Source organism: Sceloporus occidentalis, unplaced genomic scaffold, assembly GCF_023333645.1.
Source record: "Sceloporus occidentalis isolate IW3139 unplaced genomic scaffold, rSceOcc1.0.p SCAF_7, whole genome shotgun sequence".
Classification (NCBI taxonomy): domain Eukaryota; kingdom Metazoa; phylum Chordata; class Lepidosauria; order Squamata; family Phrynosomatidae; genus Sceloporus; species Sceloporus occidentalis.
Genome location: NW_028316987.1, coordinates 44,448,049 through 44,462,647, shown reverse-complemented (window position 1 = coordinate 44,462,647; position 14,599 = coordinate 44,448,049). Strand labels below are relative to the sequence as shown.

The window sequence follows — 14,599 nt, the reverse complement described above, 5'->3', positions numbered from 1 at the left end:
TGTATCACATGATTTCTTTAAAATATTTATCCAGTATTATGGAATCCAAGTCATTAAAGCCCAAGAAAATGAGAGGTGCTTCTGCAACTAAAGGACAATATAATAACAGAGGATGCAAACCCATAATTGTTATTCTTGAATTCATTTAACCACTTCTGTGGTTGTGAGACAGATGTTGGTTTGTAGCATGGCAGCAGAGCACAGAAGATACATGGGGTGTTCCTTAGAATATATCTGTAGACTTCTTCATTTACTAAGCTGCAAACCAGAGCTCACTTCCATGCAACAGCTCCTAGGCTGCAAACCAAAATTCATTTGCAAGCAGTGACTTCCCCGAGCTTGCTTCCATTTACTTGACAGACTTTCCTGACCAGTGGAAGTTAATGTTGCAGTGAAACTTATTGTGTTCCTCCAGAGGGCTGTTTAGGCAGCATCACATGGGCCAGAGGCATGGTAAGGTAAGTAGAATATTAGGTGAGAGAGAGGTTGAAAGAAAATGGAAGAAAGGAAAAAGAGAACTCATTGCAGATAATCAGCGTGTGTGGGTAAGAGCACATAGATGGTTACAGAAAGAGAAAGAGACCTTAATTTTTGGGGAAATCAAAGCACTGGAGTAGATACATGAGTGAAAGAAGGAGGGAGACACCAGAGGGATGAACTAAGAATTTCATAACACATAGGAAGCAGCATATATCTACTAAGTTCATTAAGTCAGAATGAGGTCCCATTTTGTTCAGTGAAGCTTTCTTCCCAAAAAGTCTGTTTAGGATTGCAACTCTTTCCCTGTAAAGGAAGGCAAGTGTGACATTATTTGACTTTCCCTTGAAAACTGTCAGGGAGAACAATGATGCTCATACTGCTTAGAGACCGCTTAGTACGGTATGACATGGTGTATAAATGAAGCTGCTGTTGCTATTGGCCCTTCTGCCGCTAAGAGCATGTTTGCACATGTGAGGCTCAATTTGGGGGGAAAGATTATGCTTCTTTTGGTTACAACTCATAGCTTCTTCAGCATTACAAGGATAGTCAAGCTGTCTTGGTCTGCTGCTTAGCACAGTGAAACCCAAAGGCTGCTGTCTTAAACTGATGTTCTCATTCTCCTCTGCACCACACCAGTTCTCTCCTGTGGAAATAACACATGCAGCACTACTATAACAGTTGACAAGCAGTGGAAGAAGTAAGTGTAAACGTCTGCTGCTGCTGTTTTCCCCTTACTGTGTCACCCTGCAGACCACAACTCAATACAGTGCCCTGAAACACTTGTGCAGGAAGGTCCTGGCCAATTTCATTCAATGGATTGTGTGTGCCAAAGGTGCGAATTCCTGGTGTCAATTCAGTGACTTCCTGTGGGAGGTATATCAGTACATGTCATGAGTGAATAGAGATACCACTACTTTGCATTCTCAGGTCACTAAAGCCAGACAGATCATTTCTGGATTTAGCTTAAGGCACATAAGAGCCTAGCTCTGCTATTAATCAGAGTGGCACAGTTGTCTCAGGCAACAGATTCTAGATGTTACGAAAGGGAACAGTTCCTGAATTTCTTGTATTTTTTTTCCATAGAGATGGACAGAGATGCTTAAAATTAACTTGGTGTGCATTGGATACTTTACACCTTAGTTTGCAGGAGGGAGAGTGCATTTGCTTTTCTGCCTCAGGCAGCAAAATGTTTTGGAACATTTTGGCTTACTTACAGAATGAGAAGTATTGACTTAGCTGTGGACTGATTATTTCTAATGGTTAAAGTTATCACCCAATTCTTTTGATTTAAATAAGAGAGCTAAACACATGCTTGATTCTGTCCTACTAAATTAATGAGACCTTGTGCTCTATTTTATTATACTGCAGTATTTCCAAAAACAAAGTAAGGGCTTCCGTGTGGTGCTTGAAGATACTAAACAGGGTATCTTCATGCTCTGTACTATATTGTTTGAAAACTGTAAAATAAAGGCTGCACAATTCTTTCCTTTTACTATATGAAATATTCTCTTTTCCTTCTAAATTTATTCCTGGCTGTTGTAACATATAATGAGGTGCTGGACCAGATGAGGACCAATGGTCCATATTATCCAGCATTGTTCTATGATATTTAGCAGCCATCTTCAGTCTCAATAGACATTCATCTCACCCTTACTTGTAACTTTCACCTGCTCTTCCTGCAGAAGCCAGGAATTAAGTTCTTAGGGGTATTACAGAGGATATATATGCCTGAGCTCTGAACAGACAGGTGTATAAGAGGTAAAGACAAGTGTGCTATAAAAAGGCTCCTGTACATTTAATAGCTGCATAGAAGACAGGGCTCTTGCATCTTTAATAGTTCTATTGCAGAAAAAGTTTCAGACAAACTGCACTGACTGAAATTTTCTTTTCTATAAAGTTATTCTTTAATTCTTTGCGTAACAAACTGCAGCTGTTGAAATTTTCTCTGCAATGAAACTATTAAACATGCAAGAGCCCTGTCTTCTATGAAGCTGTTAAAAGTACAGGAACCTTTTTTGGACAGGCCCCTTCGACTTTTGCATCTGGTTCCTCTGTTGGAACCCGAGCAGACAGTCTCTATCATCTTAAGGGTCGGAGGCTATACTATTGCAGCCCTGTCCTACAGATGATGATGATGATGATGATGATGATGATGATTGAAAAATGCTTTTATCATCAAGTTTTCAAATTGGAGTTGTTTGCAGTGAAACTTAAACTTGGCTAATACTAAAAACTTAAAGAGTGTGGGGTCAAGTAGATGGGGCAAAAGAAGCAGCCAGAGGCTGCTCTCACCACAGTTGCTGTCCTGAGGCCGCAGTCCTGAGGCCAGCCACTCCTACAGTCCAAAATGGGTTACCAGCAGGAGCGACTTTTTGTCGCTCCTTTTGTGGCTGGGTTTAGGCCACCTTAGGCAGCCTCAAAGCAGCTTCCAGGTGGTTAGGGGGCATGCGTCATTTCAAGGGCATGCCCCCAAAGCACTGGGAAGGTGCTTTATTTGGCCTGTTTGTTTCAGGCCTGTGACCATTTTTAGTGCTATTCCACTTGAGTATTTTTAAAAATCAATGTGTGCTATTTATATGTAGTGAAACTGTATCTTTAGTCTGCCAAAGGCAAATATGATGCATTTTAAAGCAGTGGTTCCCAAACTTTAGTCCTCCAGAAGTTTTGGACTTAAGATTCCCAGAATTCCTGACTCTTCACCAAATTGGTTGGGGCTTCTGGGAGATGAAGCCCAAAACACCTGGAAGGCTAAAGTTTGGGAATCACCGTTTCAATGCAATATACCTATAATTTTAGAAACCATAAACCAAACATTTTCTAAAGGCTTGCATGGAGATTTAGCTACAGAACTTAAACAAAATAATCCTGTTATTAAGTATCATGGCCATTTATAATAATAACAATAATAATAATAATTTGTTTTATTTATATACCGCTATTCCAAAGATCATAGCGGTGAACAGCAAGTAAGCTAATTTGCCCCCAACAGTCTGGGTACTCATTTTAGCAACCTCAGAAGGATGCAAGCCTGAGTCGAGCTTGGGCCCTTTTGCTGGTCTTGAACTCGCAACCTTGTGGTTTTGAGTGAATGGCTGCAGTACAGGCATATAACCACTGCGCCACCAGGGCTCCTTTTAGTACTATCTTTCTAGGTGAAAGTAACTTTAGATGGCCATTTTCAAAAAATAGGGCAATAGAGGGTTTGTGGGGGGAGTGTGAGCAGAAAACGGGTAAATTGAATCTGAACTGCTGCTGCCTCATATGGTAACATACGGCTTTTTTTATACTGCAAAGAGAATTCTTGTCTCCTTAGTTTCTCCTTATGAGAGAGTAAGAAGAAACCACTTTATGAATGTCATCCATAATTGTTTGTGACTAAGTAAATGAGCTGTGAATAGTTAAAACTGTAGTACCAGACATCTGCATGGTGTGAGGTTGCCACAGCCCCAATCCAGCTGAAGAAGGTGCAGCTGAAGGCCGCCCCTTTGGGGTGGTTTGTACAGCCCCATAGTCCCTCACCATGGTCCATACTGGCTGCCACATCTGGGGTTGACTCACAATACCTAGAGTGCCAAAAATTCCCCACTCCTGCATTAGAGTCTGAATTAGGAATTAGCAGGGATAGATAAATGACAGCAAGAATTCTATCTGAGCATTGTGATATGCATCATAGTAGCCTGCAGTTTTTAATTTGACTGGAGTAATAACAATCTTTCTATTAATTCAACAAATAGATTTCTAGCAGGAGCATACAAATTCCTTTGAATAAAGACAGGCATTGAATGAACCCCATCTAATTAAAAGTCTTACTATAGGAGTGATCCCTGCATGCCAATAATGTTCACTTTGTCTGCTGAGATGGAGGATTGTCAGTTTAAATCCCTGATAACTGGATTTGCTCTTTTTATCAAAATATCCCCAGGCTCTTTGACCTACTAGTATTCCTTCTGTTCACTTGGGCCATTTTTACAGTTCTGAGGTGATGAAAAGTATTTTGCTTTTGTGTAGTTCTTGAATGTTTTTCTCGGCCTAGGCATTTTAGTTATTTTTCCCACAGTGCAAACAATATTTAAAAATAGGTATTCTGTGGGCCCTAATTAGGTTGCCACTGTAGCTAAAACAGTCTCACTGTTGGTGGAAATGCTATACATAAACTTGTTGAATCACGAACTGATTTATTTTAGATTATCTAGAGATGACACTTAAAAGTTTTCCACTGCCTCCTTTTTCCTTGGGCAGTACCTCAGGCTGTGTACACTGTGGAGCTGTTTTTGTGGTCTTCTAGCCACCACTGCCACTGATATTTTCAATAGCAACACAGTACCTAGCAAACCCTCTATTCCCTTTATTCTGACCTCTGAATTGCTTCCTTCCCAGCTACTTAGCTCTACTTGATAAACAGCCAGCAGAGCATACTGGTTAGAATATCAGCCAAGGACTGAGGAAACTATTTTCTCAACATTAAATTGGCTCCCTCTCTTATTGCTGTGAAAATGCAGTTATTTTTGGAACTAGGGCATTGCAATTTAGCTGTACAAGTGGTGTGAGAACTCTTGTAGCACCAGTGATTATGAGCATTGCAGTGGTCCATGTCATAAGTACTGGAGTAATGATAACGGGATTTGGACATTGAAACAAACTAGTCTAGGACCTAAGCATAGGGAAGCTTACTGTTGCTATAACTCAGCTGGATGCAAATCTAGCAGCTTACAGCCACAATTGCAGCATGTATCTTCACTAGTACACTGTGACCTCTTTTGTCAGTTTTCTTTCAAAACAGAGCCCTGCCGATTCTATGATGCAGAAATTTCATCCCGTTGATATTGGGATTAGGGCAGACCCAACCATCGGGCAAAATGAGATGAGTATCTCAGCCAATAGATGCTGGAGAACAGCCCGCTTGTCACATCTGTTCCTCCTGAGCTCCCTGCCCTTGGAGAGTAAAGCTGTGTGACTCACTACCCACAAGTGTAGTGGAGGCCCCTGCCCTATTGTTTCCACTGAAGCAAAGTTCAGCTGCCAGTGCAGCCAGTGTTGGCACATGGAATGGGGAGGCTGCACTACCTTGTCCTTTGTCTCAGAAAGCAAAATGTCTTGGGCAAGGAATTTCTCCTAAACCAGGGATAGGCCACTTTACCGCCAAGGACCCACTGTAGGCCTCACCGGCCCCAAAAACATTCGCCATCAGCTGAGTACAACTGTTAACGTATTGTCAAAACAAAAAAGTCAGTCCACATGTATAGCTCAACAGACACTTGCATAAATCACTAACAGGATGCCAGCTGCAGTATCCCAAGGCACCCCATCCACAACATCTGGCTCAAAGGAAGGACCTCCCCAGTGCCTCTTTGGCTCTGGGGGCATCCCAGAGCTATTCCAGAAGGGATGTATGCAATTGACCATTCCTGATGCTGTTCCTGTTGGGAAGATGAAGGCAGGGAACAGAACAGGAAGTAAGTCTTGCCCAACTGAAAATAATTCCTGTGTTTAAATTTCTGTAGCTGCAAAGGGCAAGAAAGTGTGCCTAACAAAATGATTGAGATTGGCTTAGATAAAACTGCCAAACTACTGAAGCCTTTTTCATAATAAGAGGATGATAAGGGATCACTTGATTCAAATCAAAACAGATGTGATTATGTTCTCGCTCACTCACTCAGATGTTTTGTTAAGAAGATAGCATGCTGTGAGAACATTTACTCTCTTGGTAAAAGCAGTTCAAGATTAACCTTTGTTGTGATGTGCTATTCATAGATCTGTAGGTGCTTACCAATTGAGAGCTGAACTGTATTCTCTAATACTAACAACATAGAACAATATTTTGGCCAAATTAGCCACATGAAATCCCTCAAATATCATCTTAACTGACAACAGAGTAGCATCTGAAACAGAATGTAAGCCTGGGACACTTGACATCATTACTGTTTTTGTATATGATTTTTAAAGAAGCCAATGAAGCTTCAAAAGCTTGTATAGAGTTGCATTGGAGGACCTCAAGATTCCTAGGGAGGAATCTAAGCATTTCCCATCATAGCTCTATGGTATGTATCCCTATTTTTTTAATTGCAGATAACTGAAACTGTGAATATTGGTTCCATGGACATGGAGTCGACCTGTAGTTGCTTTTCATTCTTTAAAAAACCTAATAAGCTGATTGTTTTATGTATTTGCCATGTAGCATCTTCATTTGTTTCTCTGACATAGGGATTTGTTGTGAATTTTATCCTTGTCTAAAATCTACCCATTACATAAATACCACAGTACTACAGTAGGAGCTTGGAATGTAGGTGGGCTCTAGATTTTGATTGACTGCAACTCCCAGCAGCCCTTACCTACACAATCTGATGACAGATGATAGTAGTCAAAATGGAACAATGTCTGGAGGGTAACAGTTGCCTGTCACTGCTGTATTACAAGATTCTTGGATGTTTACTGGAAATAATGGGGGCAGCATGTACTAGTTCCGTTGGGTGGTGAGAACACAGTGTCAAGGGTTGGCAGCTGTTTGGTTTATGACACATTGTACTAGTGGTGTCTTTATTAAATATTTTATTCTTGGGTATTCTTGGATAAATGTATTTGATGTTTTTAAAGACACTTGTAAGATTCAAAAGGGACCCATGGACAAATAATTGCATGTTCCCTGTGTTCACTCTCTGTTTTGAATGAGAAACTTTTGGGGGGTCTTTACAGAGCTTTCTTTCACCAACAGTATAACCTCCTACAAATCCACTTGGGCTGAATTGGCACTACAGAAATACTGCAGTTTGACACTTCTTTAACTGCCATGGCTCACTGCTGTGGAATTCTGGGATTTGTAGTTTTGTGAGATATTTAGTTTTCTCTGCAAGAAAGCACTGGTGCCACAGCAAACTACAGACCCCAGGATTCCATAACACAAAGGAGTGGCAGTTAAAGCAGTGTCAAACTGCAGTATTTCTGCAGTGCAGATTTACCCTCAAATGCAAGATCCACCCCGCTTACAATATTTAGCAGACAAAATAAAACTTAAGTGGTACCAAAAAAGCTCTCCCCCCACCTTTTTTAATCTGAAACAGTGTAGAAGCATTTTTGAAAGACAGTAAGAATGAATGTGCAGCATGCGCGCGCACACAACTAGAAGACCTGTCTGCATTAATAGTTTATCACCTAAGCCTGTTTAAATAAAAAGATCTTTGCCAAGTAAAACAGAGCAGAGAGTGGTCCAACCTCGTCTTCTATGGAAGAGAATTTCATAGACTGGGTTGAGCCAATGAGAATGGCCAAAGACCACTCATGTGTCCTCACCAGATAAGCCTGTGACAGTGTTGGGACTGCAAGTGTGTCCTCCCTGAGAATCTTAAAGACTTTGGCAGGCTTATGTAGGGAGATAGGACTTTCAGTTAGTCTGAAAGCCAAGCCATATAGGGCTTTACAGTTTCCAGTAAAGTTGATTTAACAAAGGTGTTATATTTTCCCTGTAATCAGCACTCTGATCACAGCATTTTGGGCCACTGAATGTTCTGAACAATTTTTAAAGGCAGCCCTATGTAAAACATGTTACAGTAAATGGGATAAAATCTAGAGACATGTCCCCATAGCCAGATATGACATCTTCAGCAATTGATGCACTAGTTTTAACTGTGCAAAAACTGTACACTGTTGGCCACCAATGAAACCTGGGATTCCATGATCAAGGCAGAGCTCAGGATTATACACAAGTTGTGAACCTGAGATTTCAGGAGAGTAACTTCATCTTGAACAGACTGAATCCCTGTTTCCTGATCTTCCTTTCAGGTGTCCAGGAGTGCTGTATCTTTTCTGGATTAAGCTTCAGTTTGTTCCCGTTCATACAGGCCAGTACTGAGAGCAGGCACCAGTTTTGTAATGAACCAATTTCTCAGAGTTGGATGGCATCAGCCTATGGACCAAATCCCCAAACTCTTCCCATGGTTTCAGATAGTTGTTAAACAGCATATTGGAGAAAGCAAGCCCTGAGGACCCCACTACCACTTTCTGAGTTTGCCCCGCCAAGAAAAATCAAATCCACTGTAGAACAGTGTGTCCAAGTCCCATCCTGAAGAGGCAGACCAGAAGGATGCCAAGCTTGGTATCAAAGGCTGTCAAAAAGTCCAGCAAAAAGGAACAGGGACACACTGTCCCTATCTGCTTCCCAGCATAGGTCATCCTCTTGTGACCATTGTTGTCACTGTTACTGTCCCATAACGGAAGCTACATTTAAATGGATCAAGAGAATCAATTATCAAGACAGTCCATTTGATCAGGAATTCCTGGAGTTGGGAGACAGACCATCACGTGCTCTCAAAGCTATTTGGATAAATACAAGACAGTTTGAAAAATGAAACAGCAAGGCCTGTTTTGCTGGAAAATAAATCATAAATCCATTTGTTCATCCCAATTAGAATGTACTTGGATTTAGGCCACAATCACAACTGTAAATGAGAATGAAAGTAAAATTCACAATGCCCAAATTTTATAAATCAGATTTGTAGCTGACTTTGGTAGGTACAATGTTATGACACAATTTTTCACTGCTAATAGGACTGGACTTCAGATAAGAACATTTACTTCAGCTGGTGGCTTCTCAAAATAAGGAATTGTAACATGATTTGTAAGAGTATATGTAAAAATGTAAGTTTGGACATATGTGTGATAGAAAACTGATTTGTTAAAAATCAACTATAAAGTTGATATGGGCCTGGAAAGGCTAAAATTACTGTGTTACATGGCATCCATACACCAGCCTTCTCTGCTCCCACACTGATCCATCTCATCATTATTTGTCATGTGTCACAAGTTGGGGGACTGGGGTGCCCAAAGTGCGTATAGAGTAGCTAGTTCAGCAACAAAATCACTGATGTAATTTCCCAATGATGCATAATTTTCAATGTTTCTGTTCACAGCGGTCCTACTAACTGTCTGCTGCATGCGTAGAAAGAAGAAGACATCTAATCCAGAGAACAACCTGAGCTATTGGAACAATGCTATCACCATGGACTACTTCAACAGGCATGCTGTAGAATTGCCAAGAGAGATACATTCCCTGGAAACATCTGAGGTAAGAGTGGGAACTTTTAAAGGGAACAACTTTTACTTGAAACTTAGCACTCCATCTTTTCATACACTGCTAGTTGCTTCTGCTGCTGCTCCAGGGATCATGGAGTTCTTGGGGGACTCTGTGCTGTTGTCATGAATTCAGAGGCCCAGTGACTTATGAATTGTCATAGACTCAGGGGCACAGAGCTCTCAAGTTCAGGAGTGTCAGGCCTCCGATATAGCTCTGCTTTTTCAGTGGTGTTCGGCCTGATGTCTCCTCCATTGGCACCCCTGGTTCTTCAGCCTTTGGGCCTGTGTCTAAGACAGAGCTGGGTCCCTGGATCACAACATTATACCCACCCCGCTTTTTATATGGCCTTTCTGTCTTTCTCAGGATTGTGCTTTTCTATTACCTGACTACTCTGTCTGCTGGTCTTTAGTCATCCTGACTTACCCACTGTCCCTTCTTATTCTGTTATAGTCTTTACCTCCACTATTTCCTGCAACTAAAATTATCTGTAAGAAATTTTGCATAATTCCAGTGGTCTGTATCCTCCCTCTTTTCTCCAGATCTCTGTTTTCACCCTGAACACATTTTAGGTTTTGTTTCTCAGTTCACATTGTGTGTGTCTTTCTGTATACCAGCAAGGACAGTATTACTTTTTCTCTTTTCAAGGTTTCGTCGACCTGAGGGTTTCTTTCACTTTTGCAGAAGCTGGGTCATTTGGGAACATTATGTTGTTGAATGATTCATGTCTTAGCAGCTAGAATATTCATTAAAATCCCATCCATTAAAGTGGGCAACTTCAGTTGTTTCCGTCATTATAGCATTATCATGGGACAGGTGCATCTTGCAAATTGTAACCTTTAACATCAGAAACTGGCAATAGCAACCTGTGGAATTAATTCTGATGAAACAAGTTATCCTGGGCTGCTGCCACACTGTAGAATTATTGCAGTTTGACAACACTTTAACTTTCATGGCTCCATCCTATGGAATCCTGGATTTGTAATTTATTGTGGCACCAGAGCTATCTGAAAAATAAGGCTAAATATCTCACAAACTGCAAATACCAGAATTCCATTGCATTGAGGCATGGTAGTTAAAACTGTATGATAAATACGCTGTCTTGCTAAAACACATTGTCAGCTAAGGGTTTATATACAATACTCAGGCCTTTTTTGGTCTGAGCCAAAAGCAATAAGGTGAAACAGAAACTCCCTTGTAATTAGCACAAATAGAGAGTGGTACAATGTTAAGTATTGTGGACTAATTCAATGTAATGTTTAAACTACATTTTAAAATGATAAACCATTTTTCTTTGGGATATAAATCAAATAAAGGGCTATTTTATGCTGATATATAGAAAAGGTATTTAAATAAAGATAAGTTTGCCATGTTAACTGGTTTTAAGTTTACCAGACTTGGGAATAGTAGTGGTTTTTCTTATAGATGCAACTCTTTTGAAGGTAGGAATAAGAGAAATTGCTTCTTTCAACCAGTCTCAGTATTAAGCAATGAACAAGTTACTCAAGTGTGTGTATATATATTGTATATTATATAATCAAATATATTATACCATCATGCTCCAGCACCGAAGACCATTAAAACATCATCTGCTCTTTTGTTGCTGATTTGAGAAAAAAGAGATCACACTGTCAATTCCATAGTAAATTTTGCAAATACATTAGCTGTACTCCACTGCTCTGGATCCTGTAGTATATTAAAATAGATTTGACATTTAGTTCCTACAGAAACCCTTGTAGTTATCTCTCTTCACCCATGAGATTGCAATGTTGAATTTTACCATACATATCTTTCAAATGTAGTTCAAGACAGAAAACACCAGTACAAATTTTGAAAGAAAAATTTACAGCTGCTTTAATGTCCAGGTCATGGTGGTCTAGTCTTCCTAGCTCTAATTTACTTTAATTTATTTTCTGAAGCTTTATACCTTGGGCTAAATCCAATTTCTAGTTCCAACTAGAATCAGTGTATTTTACACAAGGGTTGACTTACCATTCCGTACTTGATTCAGTGGGCCTCCTCCAGTTCGGATTAGCAATTGGATTGTGAAACTAAGGTGACTAGACTGAAAATTGGAGTGGGTTCCTGTACCTTTAATAGTTGTATAAAAGAGGGAATTTCAGTAGATGTCACTTCTTACAAAACTAGGTAGCCAGCAATACCTGCTGAAAGTCCCTTTTCTACATAGCCATTAAAGGTATAGGAGCCCTCTCTAGTTTTCACTCTGGCAATGCTAATTGAGACTATATGAGGCACAATCCATGTAGCCCACTTCAAGGGCCACCTCTGTCACAAGGAACATTATAGTGAAGAATTCAGGGAACAGGATCATCACTTTGTTACCTCCTGAGTCCCACAACCATTGCCATTTTTGGAGAACAGAACAGAACAGAACACAAGTTAAGGATGTTGTCCCACCACAAGCACTGAAATGAAATGCACTTCAGTTGGGGAAAGAGGAATCCCTCTCACATGAAATTAGGGAGAGGGGAATCTATCTTATCCTTTGACTCAGACAGCAAAATGTCTCTGCTGGCCCCACACTTAGCAGGGTTGTCAGTCATGAGATAGCTATGGACAAGTTTGTACTCTGGCTAAATGAAAGAACTGATTTCAGTTAACTTAGCCATGTATTTCCCTGGAAACGTAACATATTGTACACATTCATAAATTACAAGATGCATGCATTTCTGTCCTGTTTGGTGGGTTATACCCCACAATATTGGATTTTCTGACACCTTGCTCAATCAATATAAAAGATTTCAAACCCTGAAATAGGACACATCCCTTATAATAAGGGACACCTTCCAGTCTTATAAGGGACAAGCTTTCCAGTCCTCAAATAAGGAACACCTGGCAACCACTCATATGTAAGGGTCACTGAAATGAACAGATCTTGCAAAAGAATTGTGCTTAGTGGTTCACATGAAGACTTACCCATATATAATGCAACCTTATAACCTCTTTGCATTGCACCAGGATCATAGAGACACACCACTGTATCAATGGTGAGTATAAGGCAGATTTTCTAAAACTTAATCTTTTTCTCTCTTTCTGTCCCCTCCCTCCTCCCACTTTTCAGGACCACCTATCTGAGCCACGGTCCCCAGCCAATGGTGATTACAGGGACACCGGCATGGTCCTTGTTAACCCCTTCTGTCAAGAAACACTGTTTGTAGGACGTGAGCAGATCTCTGAAATATGACCCTTCCCTTGCTCTAGTACTTGCAGTTGCATCTTAATGTTCTCCAAATTATAAATATATAAATATATATATTATAAATATAATCTTTGTGTAACCCTGAATAATGAGAAACATTTTCAGCTCCCTTCCCCCAAGAATTATCAAACTCTTTTTATAAGCGTGATTAAAACCTTTACAGACCAAACTTCAGCTTTATAAAATAAAAGCTATTTCTAAGCAAAAACAAAAAAGCCTGCTGAGCCAAAATTTTTTACTGAACGGTTATAATTGGTACATGGCTTGTATGGAACCAAGCCAGGTTTACTTATTTTAAAAATCATTTTGTCTCTGTCTCCCCTCCCTTTTGCCAGCCTATCGCACAAGACTGAACAAGCCCAGGAGACTATACTCAGATATAGTCTAGCATTCTTTTGGGCTGAGCCATGGAAAAAAGACAGTTATCCCTGTTCTGCTAACACAATGTGCTACAACTAAAATGACTGCTGACAGAGCATTATCTGAGCATTAAGGGATTGACTGACAAGCCAGGCAAGAATCTGCACCATGCCATATATGCAAACAGACCATCAGGCTTTGAGAATATATAGGGCTCTGCAGCTTGTAAGAATGCAACCTCAGGGCCTGATAGAAATGTTATTCTTGCCCTTCCAAAGTTTTTCAAGGTCTGATTTGCCTACTTAGCTAGTCCCAATTCCAACAGGGCTTTAGATAATATTTTGGTTAAATATCTCCATTATTATGAATGTCAATCTGATTTTGCTGTGTTCGCTGCAGATGGTCTACTTGACTCATGAAAGTGGTCATATAGACTATTCTTGCCTGTCAAGAAACACTACCAGTTGTCTTTTAAATAGACTGCATTGTTTGTGTGCTGGGAGTTCATAAAGTGAGAGTAATACCATATGCCTTACATTGGCAGATACTATATTAAAACAGCAGTGCCTTACAGTCTCATTTATGTGTAGCCTTGCAACAGCCTTGTGTGAGAAAACAGCATTATTCCAGTGTCACACAAGGGAAAATGTTACCGAGAGATAGAAAGTAATTGGCACATTGAGTCCAGGGTTGAACTTAAGTGCCACGTCCCAGCTACTGCCTGTCTTTTTTTTCGCCACACATGATCCATGTATCACCATGGTCTAGAGAAGCAGTGAGCAGTGGGAATATTTCTTACATTGGTTCCTGGCAAAATAAGGCATTGCTCACAGACAAAATAAGAAATCACTCACAGAATTCCTCAGAGCATGAGAGACCTAATGAAGAGTTTCCTGCCTTCTCTTGTTCTTTCTTGTCTTCTGGGACCTATGTGGCAGGAGCATTCACCATGAAAGTGTTAGGGCATTTAACCACAACAGTGAAACAACCTCTCCTGGAAATATTAACTATACAGGGATTGAGAGACCATTTCACTGTTAGTCTGCTGATTGAAGCATCATTTTCTTCCTCCATCTGCCAGCTTGGTAATAAGCCTTCCCTTTAAAATTTACTCTGTTTTCAGTAAGTTGAGATTGCTTTGTTTTATTTCTTTACCTCTCTATTTCCAGCCAGCTTGTCTCAGTTCACTGATGTTTGTGAAGTCACCAGCTACAGATTGAAAAGACTACATACTGTACATTCATTTATATAATGGTGAATAAACAAGCTAGATACATATTGCAGGGGTCAGGGGCCTGTTGTTGCAGTCCAGCTTCTCTCGATCCCTGCTAGCCTGGTTAAGGAGCAGGAACAATGGCAGGTGGAAGCCAGTGACATCTGGAGAACTACATGTTCCCCACGTGTTACAAAGAAATATTTATCTCCTTGTGGAGATAAACAGAGGAACTGAAGAAGCAGTTACAGTGCAATTCTATTCT

The 14,599-nt window shown here is 40.3% G+C and overlaps 1 protein-coding gene across 6 annotated transcripts in view; it reads left to right on the top strand.

The window, feature by feature from the left end:
* The window catches only part of LOC149309657 (transmembrane protein 108-like), a 237,527-nt gene extending 224,577 nt beyond the window's left edge, over positions 1-12,950 (top strand). For 5 of the 6 annotated variants that reach the window (XM_089531295.1, XM_089531296.1, XM_089531299.1 and 2 more), the window contains 2 exons: positions 9,381-9,535; positions 12,624-12,950. In XM_089531295.1, the coding sequence (XP_089387421.1) occupies positions 9,381-9,535; positions 12,624-12,746 (278 nt within the window). In that variant the 3' untranslated portion in view covers positions 12,747-12,950. The remainder of the gene's footprint in view (positions 1-9,380; positions 9,536-12,623) is intronic. The other variant, XM_089531301.1, reaches the window with a different exon arrangement.
* Positions 12,951-14,599: the final 1,649 nt, after the last annotated feature.